The sequence below is a fragment of the Sminthopsis crassicaudata genome, chromosome 3, assembly GCF_048593235.1.
Source record: "Sminthopsis crassicaudata isolate SCR6 chromosome 3, ASM4859323v1, whole genome shotgun sequence".
In the NCBI taxonomy this organism is placed as follows: domain Eukaryota; kingdom Metazoa; phylum Chordata; class Mammalia; order Dasyuromorphia; family Dasyuridae; genus Sminthopsis; species Sminthopsis crassicaudata.
This window is the reverse complement of record NC_133619.1, coordinates 24,626,930-24,651,678: the sequence shown is the minus strand read 5'-3', so window position 1 is coordinate 24,651,678 and position 24,749 is coordinate 24,626,930. Positions and strand designations below refer to the sequence as shown.

The following is a 24,749-nucleotide window of genomic DNA, read 5'->3' as shown; positions in this document are numbered from 1 at the left end:
GAATTGCTCAGAAATTCATATTTTAATTTGTTCAGTCATTTCAGTTATGTCTGAGTCTTTGTGATCCTAGTTGAGGTTTTCATGATAAAGATACTGGAGTGCTTTGCCATTTCCTTCTCCAGCTCATTTTACAATTGAGGAAATTGGACAAACTGGGTTAAGTAACTTGGCCAAGGTCACACAATTAGTAAGTGTCTGACGGTAGATTTGAATTCAGGAAGATGAATCTTCTTGACTTCAGCCCTGATACTCTATTCCCTGTAGCGTCTATCTTGTGCCGACAATTATGCCCATATTTTAAGTGCAATGACAATTCATCAAGGAAAGTGAATATACCAATTGAAGATAAGCACCAGTTGATAGGGATTCTGCATTTTTCAGAATAATAATATTTTTTTCACCCAAGGTGGCTTATTATACAGTAGTATGATATATAAGCCATGAAAAAAAAAATATTAGTGACTAGAGGACAGTTCTTAGAAGCCACGGAGACTTGCTGTAAAGTCCTGCCTCTGAGAGATCCTACCTGAGTGAGCAGAGGAAAATTGCTGAATGTCTCCTTGCCCAGGAAATTATTTTATGTCTGTGCATTGCAGATAAATTGATGACTTACAAGAATAGAAGCAGTTTCCTTTGTGAAACCAGAAGCTGCCAAGTGCAATCCTTCTGAGAGCCATTTAGCTAATGGTTAGCTAATGATGGAAAAGCCAGGTGATCCAAAACCAGCTTCATGCCCTCCATTATTTGGGTGTTGTGTTGATCTTAAAGCCCCCCCCCCACTCAAACTTTCTCTTCTGTGTATTGATTGTTTATGTGTTTTGAATTCCTCAGCTTGGACACTGAAATTCATAGTTTGCTATCATTGTCGGAAAGAAGCATCGATGAAGAAGAGAGATCTCTGGAAAAGCTACAAGTCATTGCCCTCCCTTGACCAAGAATGTGACTGATCAGAATGTCTTGATTTTTAACTTGTGTTCACAGATTAAAGCAAATATGAGACAAGATTTAACCGATTGAACCTACATACTGGTCTTAGCTAATGAAAAAAATAGATTATTGATGTCTCATTTCAAAGCCTGCATACTAATAAACATTGCTGAAATTGTTATACGTTTAAGACAGATTTATTTTGTTTAATAGTAGAAATAGCAATAATAATAGCACATTGACAGAGCACTTTAAGGGATTGCTAAGAAATGTGTCCAAATGTACCTTGTTTCTCAGATCTCATTAATAAGATCTAGGTTAGAAAGAAATCATGTTTGTGAGTTGAGTGTCCAGGAAAAACAGAGAGTATCAAAAGAGAACAAAGCATTTCCAAAAATAATTATTGTTAAAAGAAAATTTTAAGCACGCAGTAATAGTGTTACTTCAGAAGACTCAAACCCAGCATTTTATTAACTTCAATTTGGTTGAACATTGTTAATGAAGAGTAGCTAATGTATAGAAAAGCATTCAAACCTATGTATTTCGGTTGATAAATAATAGCTTTTATTTTAATAAAAATTCATAGTTTTAGAGAGATCTTCTGGTTGTATAAGACTTCTAGTGCAACCTCTAATATAGTTAAGGAAGTGAGATCATAGAATGTGAAATGACTTTTTTCAGATCTTATAATAGTAACAGAATTGAAATTAAAGACCAGATTATTTGCCTTCAAATTAATGTCTATGCTATAGTAATATCTGTGGCCTTTTGGGAGAGCAAAACAAGTCTAAGATGTTAATTTGAAGTTCACATAATAGCATTTTATTAATTTTAAAGTTTTTTATTTTCAAAACAACTTAGGCATCGATAATTTTCAACATTCACCCTTGCAAAACATTGTGTCCAATTTTTTCCTCTTCTTTCCTCCCATTTCCTCCCCTAGATGTCAAGTAATCCAATATATGTTAAACAACACATAGCATTTTAAATATTCTATCCTATTTTTTATAAAAGGTGGGAAATTATATCTGTAAAATATATGATAATGAGCTTGGTTTCAATTCCTAAGAAAAATAACTTGAATGTATTGTTAAAAGAATTTTTAATTAGCAACTAGAAAAAGAAGCAGTGATTCTACAACTCCAGTATAGCATCATCAAGATCAAATTATGCTAGACTAACTTGTGTTCTCCTTTTTTTCCCTTCTTTTTTTTCTTTTTAAAAGACTTGCTAAACTAGTGCCTTAGGAGAATGCTAAAGATTCATTTTAGCCTAAATGTTAGAATATTATTTAAGTTTCTTTTTATATATTTTATGGAAGGATATAAAACTATAGACTGAATGATAGTACAGTTTAGTATATTTGGAATTTTTTGAATAGCCAGACCCAGAGAGTAGTCATTAAAGTTTGATCCATGTCTTTTATTCTTAAGATGGACACACCCTTACCCTTAATATTATCTATATAAATTTTTCCCACTTAATTATCTCAGTAAAATGTTCATCAATTTAAGTATTTGAATCTCTACTATCTAGCATAGTACCTGACACTTAACATTTAAATGATATTTTGCAAAGTACTTTTTAAAAGTAATAAATGCCTTTTTTATGAATTAAATGACTTGAACATTTGATACAAGTATCATTATAAATTTATCCAAATCAGTAATCATTATATAATTGTTATATAAGTGGTTCTAGATTCTTATAAACTAAATCTATCTATCTGTCTAGTGTCCAGTCTCAGAGAGGGAGGCACAAGGGACTTGCCATGGTTCTCCTATAGAAAAGGGATTTGAACAAAATATTGAAGGAAATCAGGGAAAGTAAGGGCAAAATTGAGGAGGGAGCACATTCCAGATATGGAAACAACTATTTTAAAGACCTGGAAACAGAAGATGAAACATTATGTGTGAGGAATAGCAAGTAAGTCTGTATCACAGAGAGCTTGGGGATTGAGGAATAAATTATGAAAAAAGATTTTAACTGTAGGAAGGGGCTAGTAGTGTATGGGAATCTTTAAATTCCAAACAGAGGAATTATATATTTGATCTTAGAGGTAATGGGGAGCATTAGAATTTATTGGGTAGTATATTTCTATACTTTCAAAAATCACATGGGTAGATAAATGGAGTTGGATTGGTGTACAGAGACAATTGAATTAGGGAGTCCAATTAGAAAACTTTTATAATAGTACAGGTGAACTGTAATGAAGAACATGAACTGCATTGTTGGCTGTGTGTGGAAAGGAGGGAAAACATACAAGAGATTGAAGTTAGGATAATTTGAGAATAGATTGGTTATGGGGTAAAGTGAAAATGAGAAATTATGATAATAATGACATTGAGACTGAGTAATTGGACAATCATTGGTGCCCTTATTAATAACAAGTTCAGAAAAAGAAAAGTTGGCATGGGGACAAAAGCTATTGAATTCTTTTGGGGCATGACAAATTTCAGAAACCTATGGGGTAATCAGTTCAGGATATTCAAAAGGCAATTATTAATGCATGATTAGCTTAGGAGATATACACTGGACATATACACCAGGGAATCATCTGCATAGAGGTGAGAATTGAACCCATTTGTTCACCAAGCTAGATTATTTAGAGTGAAAAGAGAGGTTGAAACCTTGGGGGACATACATGATTAGTGGATGAAGTATCAGAAAAATAGAGTGAAAAAAAGTCAGAGAGGTAGGCAGACACATAGAGCCCTAGAAAATACAAAGTATCCAGAAGAAGAAAGTGCTCAAGAAAGATCAAGGATGATGAAGATCTCATCAAGGAACCTTAGCATGTGAAATTCCAGAGGGATTCTAGTTCCACCAGGCTCCTGTAACCAACCTTCCTTTGCTTCTGAAGCAGTTTCTGGGTAAAATAATCATCTATTTTTTTTTTTTTTTTGCTTTCATATTTGCTTGGATCTGGGATGTATACAGTATACAATATGTGAAGAAACTTTCTATATTAAACTTTTTGGAAATCTTTTGGGGAAATGGCCTTTTTGGTTGTATCTTCTTGCCTGTGTCCTAGGTTCTCTTTGTCTTGACCACATTTGTCCCTTGGTGATGTCATTAACATCCTTGGATTCCATGATCAATTCCAGGTAGATGACTCCCAGACCATAATTGTCATTTGGAGTTCTGTCCTTTATCATCAAATATCTACTCGATGTTTCCTATAAGCATCTTAAATTCAAAATGTCCAATGCACCTGTCCTCTGACATCTATCTCTTCTCATTATTTACCACCATGCTTCTAATCACCCATCAGAATTCCCTATAGCCCTTCATTTTGCTCACCCCTCATAGCTAATAATTTACCAGATTTCTAGATTCTTTACACAATTTCTCATATTTGTCCCCTTCTCTTGACTCATGTATGCATTGAGCATCCTCACCCAAATAAACCCTCATCTCTCACCTCACCATTGCAACAGCCTCCTCCTTTGCCCACTTCCCTCAAGTCCCTCTCTTCAATTCAGCTTCAACACATCTGCCAAAAACAGCATTCCCAAAGCACAGATCTATCTGGTGATCATATCCACACTTAAAAAAAAAATAAATTAAAACTCCATAAGCTCCTTGTTACCTCTGAGATAAAATACAAACCCATCTGTTTCCAGCCCTTCAAGCCTTTCATTCCAGGCTTATTAAACATTCTTCATCCTCTCCTTGCTGTTAATCACACATGGCGTTCGAGCTCCTTTCTCCATGCCTTTGCCCAAGCTGCCATCTATGCATCAAATGTATTTCACTTAGGATTCTTAGGAAACTTAGCTCCCTTCAGAGCTAAAATGCATACTCCTTATGTAGAACATCTTACAAACCATGCCAGATACTAGTGTCTAACCAGCTAGAAATCACTGTCCTTTGACTTTGCACAGATTTTGTTTTTCTAGGACCCAAGTGTTGTTTTCATAGATAGTGTGACATCCTTAAGGATAGGAATTTTATTTTAAAATATCTATCTCCAACATCAGGTACAGTGCCTAGACTTCTAGATAGCACTTAATGTTTGTTGAATGATTACAAATTATAGAATGTTTTAGTTTATCTTTTCATCTGTCTGTCTCTCTGTCTTTGTCTCTCTGTCTCCCTGATTTCATTCTTTTTTCCCTTCCTCTTTGTCTCTGTATCTCTGATTCTCTCTTTGTCTGTCTCCTTCCCTGCCTTCTTTCTCTGCTTCCCTCCTATCTTCCTTCCTTTCTTCCTCAGTCTCTGTCTCTGTTTCAGTCTGGCTCTCTATCTCTTTGTCTCTGTCTCCCTCCCTCCATCTCTCCTTTCCTCTTTTTCCTCTTTTTCCTCTTTTTCTCCCTCCCTAGCTCCCTCTTTCCCTCCATTCACTCTTTCTCTTTCTGTGTTTTTCTCTGCCTCTCTCCCTTCATTATTCTCTTTCCCTCCCTCCCTCCTTTCTTTGTCTCTCTTTCTGTCCATCTGTCTGTCTCCTACACTCTCTCTCCCTCCTTTTCTCCCTTTCTTCTCCTTCCTCCCTCACTTCCTCTTTCCTCCCTCCCTCCCCCTCTCTCCCCCCTCTATCCTTTCCCCCATCTTTCTCTCCCTCATCTCTCTCTCTCCCTCATCTCTCTCTTTCCCTCATATCTCTCTCTCTCTCTCTCTCTCTCTCTCTCTCTCTCTCTCTCTCTCTCTCTCTCTCTCTCTCTCTCTCTTTGTCCCTCTCCCTCTCTCTTTCTCCTTTCCCTTATCTTTCCCTCCCTCCCTTTATCCTTCCATCCCTCCTTTGTTTCTGTCTGTCTGTCTCTTCTCTCATATTTTTTGCTAGTCACACTGGCTCAGAAGCAATCTTGATTTCCTTAGAGCTCCTTTGCCTCTGCAGCTGCCCCCTCCCTCCTCTCAAGTCATAATTCTTTGTTTGTGACACATCCTGATTGTTTGCTGTGTAAATGATTATGATGTTGCAAACAGGATTATGAGTGGAGCTGGGGAATAACCAGCAGGAGCAGATGAACTTGGAAGAAATAATGATCCTCCTCTTTTCATGCAAATGCCTTTTCTAGTTAAGGAGAAGAAAAAGCAGGCAGAGTTGGCCAAGAAGTGCCAGGTTGGAAGCTTGAACACTCTCCTCCTTTGTTGACAACTGGAATCTGGCCTGTCCTTGAAGTGTCTCCAGTCCAACTAAAATGATCCTGTTAAGCGTCTCGTAAGTATAAGGTCCCAGGGCTGCCGGGAGCAAAATAAATGAATACTCCCATACCCTTTACTCTCAACAATCTTACATTTTATCTTTTATGCAAAATTACCTCATCATCCATGGGTCTGAGAAAACCATTGGCCAGTCATCTCCTTTCCTTCTGCCCCAAAGAATTGTGTGACAATGTCATTCAGTTATTTGTCTGTCACGCTCGACTCTTAGTGACCCCATTTGGGGTTTTCTTAGAAAAGATACTGATGTAGTCTGCCATTTCCTTTTCTAGATTATTTTACAGATGAGAAACTTAGGCAAATAGGAGTCAATGATCCCACAGCTTGTGTCTGAGGATAGATTTCAACTCAGGAAGATGAGTTTTCCTTACTTTAGACTCAGTGCTCTATCCATTGTGTCACTATACTGTGACATTATCTGTGTTTATTTAAAACTGACCATAATAAAGCATCATGTTTAAGATGGTAATGATGTTATAGCAGAGGACTATACCATTTTTCCCCTGAGGCAATTAGGGTTGTGACTTGCCCAAAGTCACATGACCAGGAGGTGTCAAGTGTCTGAGACCAAATTTGAACTCAGGTCCTCCTGACTTCATGGCTGCTGCTCAATCCACTGCCCCACCTAGCTGCCCAACTATAACATTTTATATTTTGATAACTGTATTTTAGGATAATTAATTTCCTTTGTGATCCCATATTTTCATATATTTATTAGCATTATTCTAAGAAGGGCAATTTCAGATTAGAATTGGCATGGATAACACAGATTTAAGAACATATTTTACAAAAATTCAAGATGTTTATACTTAAGTTTAAAATGCTTTATTTAAAAATTATTGTTCCTTGAGAAGTAATAACCTCTTCTTTAATTTTTATTATTAAATTATATTTGTACAATATTTTTTCCAGCATGCATATGCTAAGGTACATTTTGGGGGAATATTATTATTTTCCAATTCTTGTTTGAAGCACAAACTGAGGCCTAATAAATGTTTTCTGGTTTGACTTGGAAAATTATTGAAAATTCTTATGTGCCAGGTAATATGTTAAGTCCTTGGGCTACAAATAATAGCAAGCAAGACCTTTATTCTTAAGGAATTTCTATTTCAACTGGGGAAAACATTTCTCGGGAAGCAAAATTAGGAAAAACTGGAGAACGGGGACAATGGAAAGAACATGGCATGACTTGGAGATGGATGCAAGTTGGTATGGTAGATCTGGGAATGGCCATGCTAAAATAAAAGCTTATAGATCAGAGCTCAGGAGTCCAGGGCCATACCGACTCCTTCTGTTAAGCTTGAAAAAAGGTCAAAGAAAAGAGGTGGTCCTAACATCAAAATGACTAAAATCTATATGGAAAACATGAATCTTGTTCCAGCCTGAAAGAATTCACTTTAGTTAAATAAACATCTGCTTAATCATTATTCAGATTCTGTCCCTTTGCAATTGGATTCCTTGAAAGGCATTCCATGAATTATGAAATACAATTTTTGCCCTTAAACTTCATTCTTTGGAGCTAAGGGCCAGTATTCTATGCCGCATTTTCTTTTTCATTCTCCTTCCCCCAAAGTACATAATTACATATATATGTATACACACATATGTACTGATTGGATATAACTACAGTTAAAATATTTCAAAAGAATCACATAAACATTATTAGAATATTTTAAAATGAATAATGCATCAAACACCAAGATGGATATATTAATAGAGTGGAAATGAAAAAAATGTGTTGTTTTAGAAATATAGTATGCAAAGTAAATAAATTAGAGAGTTCAGGTCTGGGGCAGTCCCAAAGACAAGATAATGAGTGTTCTATATGTGCTTGCGGTGGAATGGGGGAGTTGAGCACTAGAGTAAGAAGTAGAACCCAGCTAAGCAGGTGTTCTGACAAGTCCTTTCCACTAAATGTTTTCCTTGGTTAGTTGGGGCCTACTTTCTGACCTATGGAAAATTCCATTGTTTTCATCAGGAACAGCAACTGAATTGGTGAGTTTATTAGGATTGAGAAGATGCTGTTGAGGAAATTGCTAAATCAGGTCTTAAGAGAATTTAGTCTTAAGAGAGAAGGGTTGTTAGACTCATAAATGTGACCACAAAATCAGTCATAAGGATCTCCATGAGGTATACATTCATTTAGAAAACCATATATTCATATCTATCTTTTATTATATATTTTTATTTCTAACATTTCCTTTTTAATATGCTTCAGATCCATTGAGAAGGGTGGTGATTTGAGTATTTGACACCTCTGGCCTAGAATATAAATATTTATACCCAGGGTCACAACACCAAGGTGTGCCCCAGCTGGGCACTGAATCCAGGCTTCCTTGGTTTCAACAATCTCTCTAGATTTAACAATAGTTACCAAATTTTACACCAATTTCAGAGTAGTCATTTAAGCAATATGAGGATCCTTTTCCAGATGTGCAATATTTGTGAGACCACATTAAAGCCAGTCAACTCCCCTTCCCTCTACTCTCGATGGACTCTTAGACATGTAATTCAGTTTAATTTCTGATCCTGTTTGAGTCAGTTCCTTTGCAGCAATACTATGAGGAAATTCTAGACTCCTTTCAAAAGTGACATTAGCAATCGAGAATATGCTTTCTACTTTTCTAGGTTGCTGTTTGGTTGTGGGTTGTATGTGCAAGAGGGCATCAAGCCCCTACTTAAAACACTCCTGCAAAACACGTAGCAGATGATTATTATGGCAGTTCAAACCCATATCACCCATTTCCCCCCTTTATTGATTCTTGGAATGTTCCCATTTTCTTTTTTATGGAAGAAAAACGAAATCAGAACCAGATGCTTGTGATTAAAATAAGAGATAATGATAATAGAATAGAATTTTGTACCAAGATATGTCTCCTGCTACCAGATAAATGCCAAGGTGAAAATGAACCATTTATCCCACAAATAAACATTATATTGGGGTTGAATAGTTTATTGTCAAAGTGTGAAACAATTATAGTGTGACAGCACAAAGATTTAGGATTTTTATAACAAATCATTTCAAAGAATATTGAGATATTAATGGAACAGATTTCTTTGCGCCGTTAGAGAAGAATTAAAAATAAAGCAAATCAGAAGATGAAATATTTGTTTCGATGTTCACATTTAAAAATGCATTTCACAAATGATTATTTCTTATTCACTGGGGTATGACACGTACTTTAATAACTCAAAATGAATTTACTGGGTCTGAAAATAAATAGGGTTAGTTTTCCATCCTCTTTTTCCCCTTTTCAACCTCGTCTCCACCCCCTTTTATATTATCTGCTTATGAAAGTAGAAGCTTAAATGTCCCCTGCTTTCAAATTGGTTGAAGAGAAATTATGTTGATTGATTCTCCTCTGGCATTAAAAAAACACAATCTCAGAGTGAGAAAATGCTTCCTGCAGTTCTCCTCCCTCTCCCCCTTTAATTTTCTATCTATCCCACATTGAGAATTAGATTGAAAAGAGGATTTGGAGAAAATAATTTGGGAAATATTTTCTTTCCCAGCTTTTAAAGTAAAATCAGAAGAGGAAGCAACATTTGGAAACGGAAGACTATCCTTCATCTGTACCCTGTCCTTGCTCCCTCCAAATGATTTAAGTATTTATTCAGAGTGCCTTTTTATAGATATGGGATAACTAAGCTTGGAAAGAGCTAAATTACTTTCATATTTATGAAAACTCCATGAATTTGTGGAAGCTGATATCTGACAATGTAGCATTGAGAACTGGACCTGGTATATTTTCATATCTAATCTACTGATACAAGTCATGGCTCTTAAGAGACAGGGGTGGTATAATGATAGGGCATTAGACTTGAGGTCAGCATGACCAACATTCAGATCCTATTTTAGACCTATGATGTGATTCCCAACAGGTCACTTATCTCTTGCTTTAGTTTCCTGTACAATGAGAGAATTGACCTCAATGAGTTCTGAGATCTAAGGTCCAACTTCTAAATCTAAGGTATCTCTTCATTTTGTGTCATTTCTCCACTTCTTGAGATGACTGATGGGTTTCTCTCACTGAAGTCTTTCATTCCTCCTACATGATCAGGCTACTGTCTTTCCCAGAAGGCTTCAATAATGCATCTCACACACACACACACACACACACACACACACACATACACACACATATACATACACACACATACACACACATATACATACACACATATACACACATATACATACACACACGTATATATATATATGTATATATATATAATATGTATATGTATATATATAATCTAGATGCAAGGTAACCAGCACTTAGGGCTAATTACCAATTGCACAATTCTCTATTAACATATGCTTGGAGAATGATCCTCCAGAACTATTCTGTGCTGGCTCCATTGGTGGGTGTGGACAAAGAAGGAAAAGAGAGAGATGAGAGAGTGGAGTAGGACAGGCAGGATCATTCTTTTGGTGGTGGAGAGATAGGAAGGAGGTGTGGAGATTGCTAGATCTAATCCCCTGACCAAGACCCCAAAAGACCAAGAATAAAGACTTTTGCTTATCTAACTCCAGATGATTCTAAGATATCCAGGGTCTCAACATATTTTAATTCTGAAAAGTAGCCAAATGGTGACACAAAGGTTCTATAGACCAATGTGGGATCATATCCTGGCTTTGTTAATTATGGCTGTGTGATTTTTGAGGCAGTTTCTTTAACTTTGTGGGCTCTACTTTCTCAGCCCGTGAATTGAAGAATTTGAACTAGATGATCTCAAAAGTCCCATAGAGCACAATATCCTGTGGGCTTTTCTATAGATTGAGTATCTGTCTTGACCTTGCTGTTCCTATGCACCCATCTGTACACACATGAATGTGCACAAATGCTCAAATTCTGTATCTTTCACTGTTAGACAGGAGTGATGTTGGAAGACCAGTGTTGGAGTCAGAGGATAATTATTCTTTCCTTGATTCATTAACTTGCATAGCATTTAACTTTTGGGTTCCCAGAAATTAAAAAAAAAAAAAAAAAAAAGCACATATGAAGTATCACATACATAATAGAAAATAAATGCATATTCATTACATGCAAGAAAATCAAACAGCTCTATATGAGTATTAGGAGACTTTCTGGTCTGTGTCTGATTTCAGATGTAAAGGGAATTCCCAATGTGAAAACTTCTGTGTAATGGAGAGCTGTCTGAGATACAGTCATTAAGTGGCTTGTCCATGGTCATGCAAGTAGTGTGTGGCAGTTGTAGATCTTGAACCCAGTTTTTCCATGATTCCAAGGTATTTAATGTGTTAAAATATGTTCACAGGATCTTCCAAAAGCCTTAATACAGTTTTAAGACAGCTTAACATTTCTAAAAGACTTATTCAACACATACACACGATTCATATATGTATATACACATTTATATACATGTCTTGATAACAAAATTACATTTTTCTCTTTAAACTCATTCTTCCTAGTTTTGCACTTTGGGACCAATTTTTTTTAAAAAAATATTTATTAGAAAAATTTTTCAAAGCAAAAATTCATATCATTTAATTTATTTAATTTTCCCAGTTACATTTAAACATTTTTTTACATTTGCTTTTCAAATTTTTGAGTTATAGGTTCTCTCCCTTATCCCCACTCCAATTTAACAAATCACATGTGAAGTTATGCAAAATATTTCCATAAAATCATGTTATAAAAGAAAATATAAATCTCCCATCATAATGAAAAAAAAGAAAAAAAGAATCTTCAAGAAAATTAAAGTGTATATGTGTGTATATATGTGTGTGTGAGAGACAGAGAGAGACAGAGACAAAGAGACAAAGAGACAGAGACAGAGAGAGACAGAGAGAGAATGCTTCAATCTATATTCAAATACAATCAATTTCTTCTCTGGGTATGGATAGGACTTTTCATATGTCTTTCAGAGTAGTCATGGATAATCCTACTGAGATTAGCAAAGTCATTCACAAAGGATCATCCCAGAACATTGTTATTAATTTGTACACAGTACATTTCACTTTGCTTGAGTTCTTGGAGGACATAAAAGATTTTTCTGAGAGCATCCTGTTCATCATTTCCATTATAAAAATAATATTCCATCACAATTACCTACCACAATTTATTTATCTATTCCCCAATTGATGGGCATGCCCTCAGTTTCCATTATTTTTTTCTCTGAGAAGACAGCTGTTACAAATATTTTTGTACAACTATGTCCTTTTTCTTTAAAAAAAAATCTCTCTCCTACTTGACTACAAGGTAAGATAAATTTCTATACCATATTGAATGTGTATGTTATTCCTGTTTGAGTCAATTCTGATGAGAGTAAGGTTCACTCTACCACCCTCTCATTCCCCTTTCCCTCAACTGAAAATTTTTTTTTTCTTACCTCTTTTTATGGCAGACTATTAACATCATTCCACTTCTCCCTTTTCCTTTCTCCCAGTATATTTCCTCTCACACTTTAAATTTAATCACTTATAAAACATATTATTCATTCATATTCCACTCACATGTGTGTTCTTTGTCTATATCTACTACTTCTAACTGCCTAAATAATGAAAAGGTTCTAATGGGTTACAAGTTATATCCTCTTATGTAGGAATATAAACAGATAAACCTTATTAACTCCCTTATGATATCACTTTCCTGATTACCTTCTTATGCTTCCCCAGAGTCCTATATATGAAAATCAAAATTTCCATTTAGCTCTGGTATTTTCATCATCAATACTTGGAAGTTCTCAATTTCCTTGAATTTCTAACTTTTCCCCTGGTAGCTTATACTCAACTTTGCTGGATATGTGAGTCTTAGTTGTAATCCTAGCTCCATTGCTCTCTAGAATGTCATATTTCTTTTTTTTTTTTTTTTTTTTTTTTTAGGGTTTATTAGGAAAGGGAATTTCTTTTTTTTTTATTATATATATATATATATATATATATATATTTTATAATATTATCCCTTGTATTCATTTTTCCAAATTGCCCCCCCTCCCTCTATTCCCTCCCCCCGACGACAGGCAATACCATACATTTTACATGTGTTACAATATAGTCTAAGTACAATACATGTGTGCGAATATCATTTTCTTGTTGCACAATAAACATTAGAATCCGAAGGTACATGCAACCTGGGCAGACAGATATTAGTGCTAACAATTTTCATTCCCCTCCCAGTGTTTCTTCTCTGGGTGTAGCTACCTCTGTCCATCATTGATCAACTGGAAGTGAGTTGGATCTTCTTTATGTTGAAGATTTCCACTTCCATCAGAATACATCCTCATACAGTATTGTTGTTGAAGTGTACAGTGATCTTCTGGTTCTGCTCATTTCACTCAGCATCAGTTGATTTAAGTCTCTCCAGGCCTCTCTATATTCCTCCTGCTGGTCATTTCTTACCGAGCAATAATATTCCATAACCTTCATATACCACAATTTACCCAACCATTCTCCAACTGATGGACATCCATTCATCTTCCAGTTTCTAGCTACAACAAAAAGAGCTGCCACAAACATTTTGGCACATATATGTCTCTTTCCGCTCTTTAGTATTTCTTTGGGATATAATCCCAGTAGTAGCGCTGCTGGGTCAAAGGGTATGCACAGTTTGATAACTTTTTGGGCATAATTCCAGATTGCTCTCCAGAATGGCTGGATTCTTTCACAACTCCACCAGCAATGTATTAGTGTCCCAATTTCCCCACATCCCCTCCAACATTTGTCATTATTTGTTCCTGTCATCTTAGCCAATCTGACAGGTGTGTAGTGGTATCTCAGAGTGGTCTTAATTTGCATTAGAATGTCATATTTCAAGTCATTTTGCCCTTTATTGTAGAAGATGTTAAATTTTGTGTTATTCTGACTTGGCTTCACTATTCTTGAATTGTTTCTTTCTGGGTGTTTTACCTTATAATTCTGGAATTTTACTATAATATTCTTGGGAGTTTTCATTTTATGATCTCTTTCAGGAGGTAATTGATGAATTTTTAAAATGTCTATTTATCCTTGGTTCTAGAATATTAGAAGTTTTCTGTGGTAATTTCTTGAAAGATGATATCCAGGCTCTCTTTAAAATCATGACTTTCAGGTACATTAATAGTTTTTTAATGATCTCTTCTGAATCTTTTTCCAAAGTCAGTTGTTTTTCCAATGAGGTCTTTCACCAATTTTTTTTCTATTTTTCATTTAGTTTTGGTTTTTCTTAGTTGTATTTTGATTTCTAATAAATTCATTAGATTCCATTCACTCCATTCTAATGTTTAAGCAATTACTTTCTTCAGTGAGCTTTTGTGATTCATTCCTATTTGGTTAATTGTTTTTTAAGACAGCCTTCTCATTAGCTTTTTCTATTTCCTTTTGCACCTATCTCAATTTTCTTCCTAAATTTTCTTCTATCTCTCTTATTTGATTTTCTAAATTCCTTTTGCGTTCTTTCATAGCCTGAGACCAATTCTTATTTTTGATTGAAGACTTTGGTTGTAGAAGCTTTGACTTTATTATCATCTTCTGAGTGTGTGTTTTGATCTTTGGCACCATAGTCACTTTCTATGGTCAGAAACTTTTTCTGTTGTCAGCTTATTTTCTCAGCTTATTAATTGGCTTTTAACTGTTTGTTAAGCTAAGACTGTTTCCAGGGTGGAGTGTATTGTTCCAAGCTTCAGAGGTTTGGATAGATGTTTTTGAATCTGACCAAAAGCACTCTTTTCTACCCTGGAGTTGTTAGAAGTATTTCTGCCCTACTGTAGCTGTAAGATCCAGTCTATTGAAACAACACAGTTCTTTATCACTACTAATAAAAAGACCTCCAAGTAGCTGAGGCCTCAGGAAACTGCTACCACTACCACCACCATTGCCCATTCCTATTTTTGGTTTGCTGATTTCCTAAGACCCTCTCACCCCACTAATAAACTTTTTCTGCCAACCTTTCAAGTTGTCTTTAGTGTCTCTGGTCTAGAAAACATCAGTGCTGCTGCAGATTCAGAGTTTTTGATTTGCTGATCCTAGGGCCTAGTCTAGGGTTTGCACTATGATTGTATGCTGGGGTCCCACCATGTTGTCACAAATCTTTTCTGTTGACATTCATTTCTTTGGCTTGGAAATGTTCTACTTCATCTTTTTGAGTGTTCTGATGCTCTAAAATTATTTAAAGGAATTTGTAGTCATTTGGGGAAGAAGTTGCAAGATGTTTTTCTTTTGCTCCATCTCTATCTCCCTTCTTTCTATCTTCTATCTACTATCTATCTACTTGTTTTCTGTAATCTATGCTTTATCTATCTCTCCATTTATTTACAATCTGTCTACCTGGCTTCTCTATTTCTTTTTAACTTATCTGTTTACATATTATGTATTAATCTAACTATAATCTATCACCTCTGTACTTTCTACCTATCACTTGCACATAAGATATTTATCTCTCTGTAGTCTTTAGTTTAGTTTATTGGTCAAACCTTCCAAAGACTGTGTTCCATTTTAATGTCCTTGCAGAATCCATATAATACCATGATTTTAGAGCTAGAAGGAATCTTCGAAACCAAATAATACAATCCCTCTATTTTATGAATAAGTAAACTGAGAGAAGTTAATTTTATAAGATTATGGATTTTCAGAAAAAACGAAGCTCTGAGGCTGACCAATCCCACCCCATTTTTTTTTTTTTTTTTTTTTTTTTTTTTTTACATATAAGAAAATTGAGTTGAGCCGAATTACTAGAGACCACTTGGGAAATAAGTGAGAGAGGTGAGATCTGAACATAGATCCTTCAACTCCAGAGTTTTTTTCATTAAGGTCACTTCAGTGCTGTGTTTAGACATAGGAGTGTAGAGGAAGTTTTGTTTCAACCCCCTACCAATTCTTTTATAGGTTCAAACTGAATTGCTTTAGGTTTGGGGTGCTCTCCTTGCCCTGAACACCTTTTGTTGAGGTCTAGTAAGCAGTGAAATGGTAAAAATGCCAAGAACTAGATGAAGAAAGGGAAACCAATGACCTGAATAATTTGCAAACTGGAAAATCAGTTACCAAGTAATGGAATGCTGGCTTCATGTAACACAATTTAGATGCCATTTGATTCTCAGCAGCAGTGGAAACCAGTCAGGAGTTTTCTGCAAAGAAAAAGGCCTCAGTGCTGCTTCAAGTATAATGTAAAAGACAGTTTGTCCATCTCTGGTCATCTCCAGTAGGTAAGAATGTTTAATCCATGCTTGTTTTTTTACAGTCTCATCTCAGCACTATATCTATTCTGCCTTTGAGAATATTTTTGGAGGATCATTTTTTTTGTTGTTCTTTAAGTGAATAAGATGATTGGACAATTCTATGTAACATCTTTGACACTGAATAAACAGTAATGTAGTCACTAGCTCTAGTTCCACAACCAATGATGGAGAGATGATGGCATAACGGGTAGTTGGATGCTATAGACAACTGGTTGTGGATCCCAGCTCAAACTCCTAATATGTGGGCAAGCATTAAGTGTCAATCAGCCACAACTACTTCATCTGCAAATTGGAGACAATTGTATCTGTTGCACTAACCACCAAGGCTTTTAGCAAGGTTCAAATGCAATAACAATCTATGTACTTTGCAAGCTTTAAAGTGCTTAATAAGTGTAAAATGTTCTTAGCATTGTTACTAACATAATCTCCATCATTAGACAAAACTTTCCCCTTATCTTTGCTTCTGGAAGCACCTCCATTATATAAAATATATATTATAGAGATAGGATTTCTGTTATACTATTGCTATTCTAAGGACAGAGAAACAATATGTTGTAATCTATAGAGCATCACACTCAGAGCCACAAAAACCTGGCATCATACATAAAAAACTGGCCTTGAAGCCACAAAGACCTGGTTATAAGTTCTTGGATCCTCATCATTCAGTTAGTTTCTTTGTGCTCTAGGAAACTTTCTAAAACTATTTGCTGTTGATAGAGGGAATTCCCTCATGGAGGAGTTCCTTGTTTCTACTAATGAAATTATAGGCTAAGATCTTATCCATCTCACCCCCTAACCAATCTTACTCCATCCTAACTATGAAAGATGGTTTACCCATTTGTGTGTGTGTTTGTCTATATTTTTAAATCATGAAAGATAGTCAATTTATGTGGATATGTGTGGGTATGTGTATTCCCTAACTATGAAAAATGATTTGAATCAAAACAAAAAATTATCTCCCCAGTAAAATTCTAGTTATCCTTCTTAATAGACTGGAGAAATGACAGGGATAATTGATTCATGTGGATATGGATAATTCAAAACAATTAACAATGCCTGGTTAGCAGTGAGAAACCACTATGGTTGAATTTGAATGCCACTGAATGTGGCAGAAGGTAACAGAGCCCGGGCTCCAATCCAATTGCCAATGGAGGTTTAGTTCTCTATCTCAGGTTATTTCCCACTGGCCAGTGCTGTCTTACTCCTTAGAATCCATCCTTCAATGGGCCTCCTCTAATCACTGAAAAAAATCAGGTCGATAAAGAAACTGCATAGAATCTGGATAGATATTGAATGTATCTGCCCAACTCACAGCACAGAGGATTCAAGGATCAGGATGAAGAAACCTGCTGATTCTCATTTATGTGTGGTGTGATCTTGAATAATAATCTCTCTTCTTTTATATAAGACTAATAATTGTCTGTACTTCACAGAGTTCTTGTGAGGACCATATAAGTGAATATGAATAAGACCAATTTTAAAAGGTTTTTATGATTTGCATGAAGCATATTGGTGATAGAATTAGTGATAGATTGGGAGTCAAAGGTCCAGGGTTCAATTCTAGATTTCATCACTTGATTCTTATTTGGCCAAGTCATTTTCTTAAGTCCTGTATTCTTGAGACCTGAGTTTTCTCTTTTGCAAAATGGAATTGGACTAGATGATCTTTGAATTCTCTTCACATTCAGAATATATGATCCCATTATAATTATAGTTGTTCCCTTTCTTGTGGATGTCTAGGAAGTTATTGGTCATGAAAAATATTAAGATTCTCAGCTGTATTATTTTGAGAAGTGACTTGGAAGTATAAGAGTTGGGGAAACCAAACCATATGTCCAAGCCCTGAGAGAACCCTGAGTAAACTTGATTCCATTTTGCTTCATTTGCATTTTCTTAACATAAATATTAATTTTGCATAAAATAGACATATTATTTGGATAAGTAGTTGACTTTAGACAACCCTTGCAAGACTACCTAAACCTAAGAGAATAGATGTGAAACTACTTATGGAAAGTCTGAAAGTAATACAAAAATATGCCTGTAATCAGCATGCATTGGAAGGGGATGCCTGGTTAATTCGGATGCATATTGGGAAACCAATCTAGCACTGATGTGGGGATAATGTACTACTAATTACCATTCATTTGAGCCTGTTAATATCTTGTTTCCCACCCGCAATGTTCCCTCCTGTTGTCACGTCTGCCAAGCAGATCGACCTGAGTCATTTGATAAGGTGAAAGTGCTTGAGGCATTCAAGTCTCCAACCATTTCTGTTTCATCTCTAGCTAAGATTTTTATCATTTCAAAGAGGAAAAAATTGGAACAATTAGCCATCATGGGGAAATCATTCTGTTGTCAGGTCACCCACAAGTTTATATTTAGAGCTAACTGACATAAAAAGGGAAAATATAGTGACATGAAAGCTGAAGCTTGGTGCTAGTTTGGAAAATATTTAATGATTGGGATGGTACAACTGGGTCTTCTAAAAGAGTTGGAGAGTATCTAGGGGAAGACATGGAATCCCAAGGACTTAAAGAACTTGGAGATGAACTGAACATTAAAATATATTTTGTCAAAAAACATTTACTCCTTCTTACACAGGAGGTTGGTCTGATAAGCTGAAATCAGGAAGGAACAATAGGAATCGATTAATCCAATTTCCTAATTTTAATGAGGAGGAAATATGTTCAAGGGAGAGCATTAACTCATTCAGTGTTCTGTCTGCTTAAAATGCTTACCCTGTCCCAAATTCTTGTGGAAATGTTACTGTTATTATTATCATTATTATTATAATTACGCATAATACATTACAGATGCGAAGGGGACTTAGGGAAGACTTTAAAGATAAGGTAGTATTTATGCTTGCTTGACCTTGAAGCAATGTAAGATTCTATCTATTATTATTTTCTGCTGTAATTTGTTGCACTTCCAATATTCATGGATTCTGCCAGTCCAGAACTACTTCAGAGGCTGGATTTGCTAATTAGCCTGAGGGTTGTAGAAAAAAGTCAGAAAGAAATGAGTGTCCTCTCTGCCATCTTGGCTTTGCCCCCAGAAGTTCAGAGAGAGAATCTCTGTCACTTGTGACATATTCTTTTCAGATTGTGGATCACTGGCTTGATGATCTGTCAGACAGTCATACCTAAATGAAAACCTCCCAAATAATATCAGCTACAGTCAGAAGAACTTTTAATCTTTTTTTTTTTTGCAAAGATAATTTTTTATTAATTTTATAATTATATTTTTTGGCAGTACATATGCATGAGTAATTTTTTTTTACAACATTATCCCTTGTATTCATTTTTCCAAATTTTCCCCTCCCTCCCTAAATTTTAATCTTCAATAGCAAATCTCATTAATCAAAATTTCAGATGATTCTAGCTCTCAAAGCTCATACATCTTAAATAGGGCTTGACTATGTATGACCTTATATTGATAATAGTAAATAATTCACCCTAGAAAGTTCACAGTGTACTGAAAAATTCCAAATTGCATATTGTCTATAGCAGAAACATGTTCAATGGGACAAAGGCAAAAACTATTATCCTCAGAGTCCTTTATGATAAAAGTTATACTTTAAGATGACTCAATACAATCAATTAAAACATTCACAATATAGAGTATCCTAATTTCAGATAAAAGAATCTTATTAGAATTCACATCAATAACTTAATTCTAAATATATTAAATCATCTTTCTCCAATTGAGGATTACCTATAAACTTTTGGAAATATAAATAATAGGTACAACAAAGTCTATATAAAACAAAAATATTCCACACACAATTGTGCATACCATATCAGATCAGGTTAAAATCCTACTCTAGGTACTTCAAGAAAGCTATAGATCACATTTGTTATATATTCATTAAACAAGGAGACCATTATGCACTTAAATAAACATTAAATAATTTGCTGAAGACAGATGGGTATCTTGGGAGAAATAATCACTTTCAGAGAAATTGTGGTTACAACAAACCTCTTATAAGATTCTTGCATTGCTACGAAGTGCAATCTATGATACAGCATCAAAAATGACCTTGCCTTAAAGTGGCCATAGATTGAAAAAAAATTAATTATTAATACCATGTAAATGTAGACTGATCCTTTAAACAATATAAGCAATTAATGTTTCAACCAGCTGGGAGTGAGCTGCAATTTTTCACTAATAAGAAGCAGCCACACCCAGGAGGGAGGAGGGTAAGTGAAATTTTCACCTTCCAAGTTGAAAGATCTTTCCCTTTCTTCTTCCCCTCACTCTACTTTTCCTTACAATTAACTCTTTTAGGGTGCCAGTCCTTCTCAGGATTTAGCCAGCCAGTGTGTTTCCTTTCCCAAGCAAATGGCAAGTCCCTTCCATTAAAGGAGTTGGCCTTCTTGACCAACCTATGTCTTTCCCTTTCCCCAACATACTCCTTTTCTCTCCCTATCCCTATTTCCAACATTCTCCTCAACATATTCTATCTCTCTCTCCTACCAATTCCAACATTCTGCATCTCCCTTTCTCTAACATGTTTTCTCCCTCTTTTTCCAACATAGTTCCAAACCAATAACCTTTAACAATTTCATGTTTCAATATTTTGACAATAACTCCTACACAATTATTAGTTTCACAATTTTCACATATGATAGACATACAATATACATAATCTGCACACATAATATACATAATATACAAACATAACATAACCTATCAGTAATGGATAGGAACCTCATGTAATCCAAAGTCGTTTCAAATTTTTAACATAAACACCAATTAAAGTTATTTAAACAAAATCAATACTTTTCCATGTGATATTCTAACTAGATATTTCATTCAAACTGTCAATTATTTCTGCAAATTGATCTTTTTTTTGTCCCATGTATGTAAAATCACCTTTTTTCTTCTTTCCTTTTTTTTCTTTTTCTTCAAAACTTTTAAGATCCACAGTATAGTTAACTGCACAAAGCTTAAACACATGTTCACCAGAGCTGACAAAATTTTAAAGCCAAGCTCATAGGGAATCCAAACATGTGATCTCTTCAGGTAAGTTATTAGAACTTTGTTTTAACAAGCTATTTTTAAACCAAATCAAATCAAATACTGCTGCAGATTTCCACTAGTAATGTTTCAATATTCAAACAAATCCCTAAGATCTTATGCCCAGAATAAACAGATTTAGCATGTACCAGGCAATAATAATTATCTGCCATAATTTCAGAATCACAATTGCAATTTAAACATACTAAGCCCCAAAATTCAATAGACAAGCCAATAAGCATACCCTTTTCCCACTTAAATAAATTTCTCTAAATTCTAATTAATGTTGCAGACAAACTGAATTACCATTTTGCAATTTTTCAATCCATAAAAAACTAGCTCTCAAAAGTATGAGCAGGTTCAGAAATCTTGACTAGATATCTCAAAAGGAGACTATTCCTTGCCGGAGTTTTGTTGTTGTTGTTGTTGTTGTTTTTGTTTTTGTTTTGTCTTGTTTTGTTTTGTTTTAAGCAATTGATATCAATTTCCTTTTTTCTCTTTCTTACCCTCCCATTCAGAGATATAACCTGATTCAAATAAGGTTTTGCCCCTGTATTTTTCTAACAGGCTTTTGAAACAAGTTGCTTTTCTGCCAGATTTTAAAAGCAGACAAGGTTTTTCTGTTTTTCCTCAAGTTAGTGCAATTAAGTCCAATAAAGAACTTAATACTCATAAAGTATTTGTTTTATGCTAAGCATCTTTGTAATCTCTAAATGACCAATTGCCAAATTTGAAAACTTAACAGAGCTCCTAAATCAACACATAACAAAGACAAACAAGTCACAAACACAGACCACACAAATGTAACAGAATTCTCACCATATATGAATAAATACAAACTAGGGGCAAGCTCCTGCTATCCCAGAGTGCCATGAGGGAAGTTTTCAGTTCGACACTATCTCCTTCCCAGAAACAGAAATACCTAAAATGAGCCGTTTCAAAGATTAACCTGGCTTCCAAATTCTGGAGTAAAGCTGGAGGGGTCAGACCAGGTGCATTCCTTGCCTTTATAGAGAGTGCCCCAGTGTATTTTCCTGTGATCTATATATCAAAAATACCCCAAACCAATTTGTGCCTAATGGCAATCATATTTGTGCCCAAAGGCATCCAGGACCAAGTTGTGCCCAAAGGCATCCAGATTCATGCCCGAAGGCACCCAAATTTGTGCCAACAGGACCCAAATATATCTTTTGCTTTATACAAAGGATACCCAGAAGTATTACAAGGCATCCCCTCCACTACATCCCAGAGCTGTTTTATTGATCCAGCTAGCCTTTCCTGGGGTGCCAGATTTACTAGCAATCAGACCAGATAAAAAACCCTGCAGTGGATTCAAATCAGATTCTCCACTTAGGCTAAATAGAGGTCTATTGGTGGTGAGTCTTTACTGTAGCTGGACCTGGTCTCCCCTGTAGACCTGAAACAAACCAGGGGCCTACTTCCCTGATGGAGTCCAGAATCAGTTGGATCAAAGTTCCTCATTGAGGTCCAGTTCTCTAATCTCTAATCTCACTCTCAAATCTTTCATATTGTGCTGGGGCCTCCAATTATGTGATATCAGAGAAACTGAGGCAAGCAGAAATTGGTTTCTAATATTTAATGTGGAGTTTAAGCTTGCTGAAAGGATGGGACTATTTTCCAGAGCATTTGGTACAGATTATCTGAAGCAGAGATATTATATAGGATTTTAACTAATTAGGGTTCTCAAACAGAATATATAACCTGAGTATATAAAGTTATAGGGGAAACAAAGGCAGATAAGGAGGGCAAGGACACTAAGAGGATAGACAAGCCATAATTCCAGGAGAAGATCAAAACTTGATCCTGACAGGATAGGGGTCAAAGTAAGAATGTCGAGGGCAGGAGACATCCAGGCAAGGGGAAATACCCCAAAAGAGGGGGAATTACCCTAGTACGGCTCAAGATGATGCACCTGGAGTGTATGACACAATCATATGTAAAGTTGGTTGGAGCTTCAAGGTTTGACATGGGCTTTTTTATTAAGCTCAATTCTCCTAGTTCTAATGGCAAGGAAGTAGGGGATGTCTATAACCCATCATCCAGTACTGAACAAACATAATGGATATTTATTTCTTATTAATGTAATATTCATATTGTGATAACTACAACCAAACACAGTATGGCAGTTATGATTTAATCAGAGTAAAATTCAGGAAGTTTATAGCTTCCTTATTCCAAGAGAGGAGACTTCATTTGATATAACTGAAATCAACATTAATTTTTTATCCTCCTATCATGTCACAATAACCTGCAAAAATATAAACATTTGCTATGTAGAATTCAATATTCAAAATGATCTTCTCCCTTTCTTCTTTAAAAACAAGCAAAAATTTTAGACTTGTGTGCTTACACTTTTTTTTATAACTAGCTTATTTCCCCTAAGACCTCCAGATCTTTTTTGTGTCAACCTGTAATTTAATCACATGTTATTTATATGTGTGATGCTGAATTTTTGAATCTAGTTCAAGAATGTATATCTCTTTTAAAATCTCTTCTTAAAATAAGTAATAAATTAAATGTTTTAAGTTTTGGGAAATCCTTTTGTATCATAATATTGAGGAAGAATATTCGTTATCCTTTGATGGAAGGATCTATAACTCAAATTAAATCAGCCACTTGACTTTCATTTATTTATTTATTCATCCATTCGTTCATTCATTCATTTATTTGTTTATCTATCTATTTATTTATTTATTTTTCATTCATCCATCTATTTATTTATTTATTCATTTATCTATTAATTAATTAATTAATTAATTTGTTTGTTTGTTTGCTTATTTATTTATTTATTTATTTATTTATTTTTGGCATATGGTGAGAGCCGAACGGACTAGGACACCGAGAATGGTCAGGAAACCAGGAAGACCAGCTTCAAGTCTTCCCTGTGGCACATAATATCTGAGTGATCCTGGGCAATAAACACCTCACTTTGTTACAGGAAGCTCTCTGTTAATAATTAATTTAGTTTATAGCTTGTCAAGTGACTACTTGCATTAGTAGGAGGATTTTTTGTTTTAATATAGGTGTTCCCTGTACCAGTGAAACCATACTCAGTTCCTATCGCTGCACAGATGGTACTATTCTAGGCTTTGTGATGACTAGGAGATAACACAATCCCTAGTGTCCAGGAATTTAAACTATAATTGCCTGCAAAGCTCTTTGTGTCAGAGCATATAACTACCTGGGTTTTTCTTTGGATGTAACATGCCTGATTTTTCATATCAGCTAGACTGGTTCATCCATTCTCAATCCCCTCTTCCTTCTACCCAACCCCCACTAAAGAAAAAAAAAGTTTCCTTGGTCTTACCTTTCTCTTCTCTTGTTTAGTGATTATAACATGATTATAGATGCTAGTAAGCCCCTAATCCCATTCCCCATCCACTGTCAAACATGAAACTAATGTATCTTGGATTGGATTGTTATATTTGGGTGTTTCTGTTGTT

General features: G+C 35.2%; 1 protein-coding gene across 1 annotated transcript in view; it reads left to right on the top strand.

The window, feature by feature from the left end:
• Positions 1-1,106, top strand: part of ZBBX (zinc finger B-box domain containing) — a 112,230-nt gene extending 111,124 nt beyond the window's left edge. The window contains exon 20 of the mRNA XM_074298133.1: positions 832-1,106. Within this exon, the coding sequence (XP_074154234.1) occupies positions 832-931 (100 nt within the window). The 3' untranslated portion in view covers positions 932-1,106. The remainder of the gene's footprint in view (positions 1-831) is intronic.
• Positions 1,107-24,749: the final 23,643 nt, after the last annotated feature.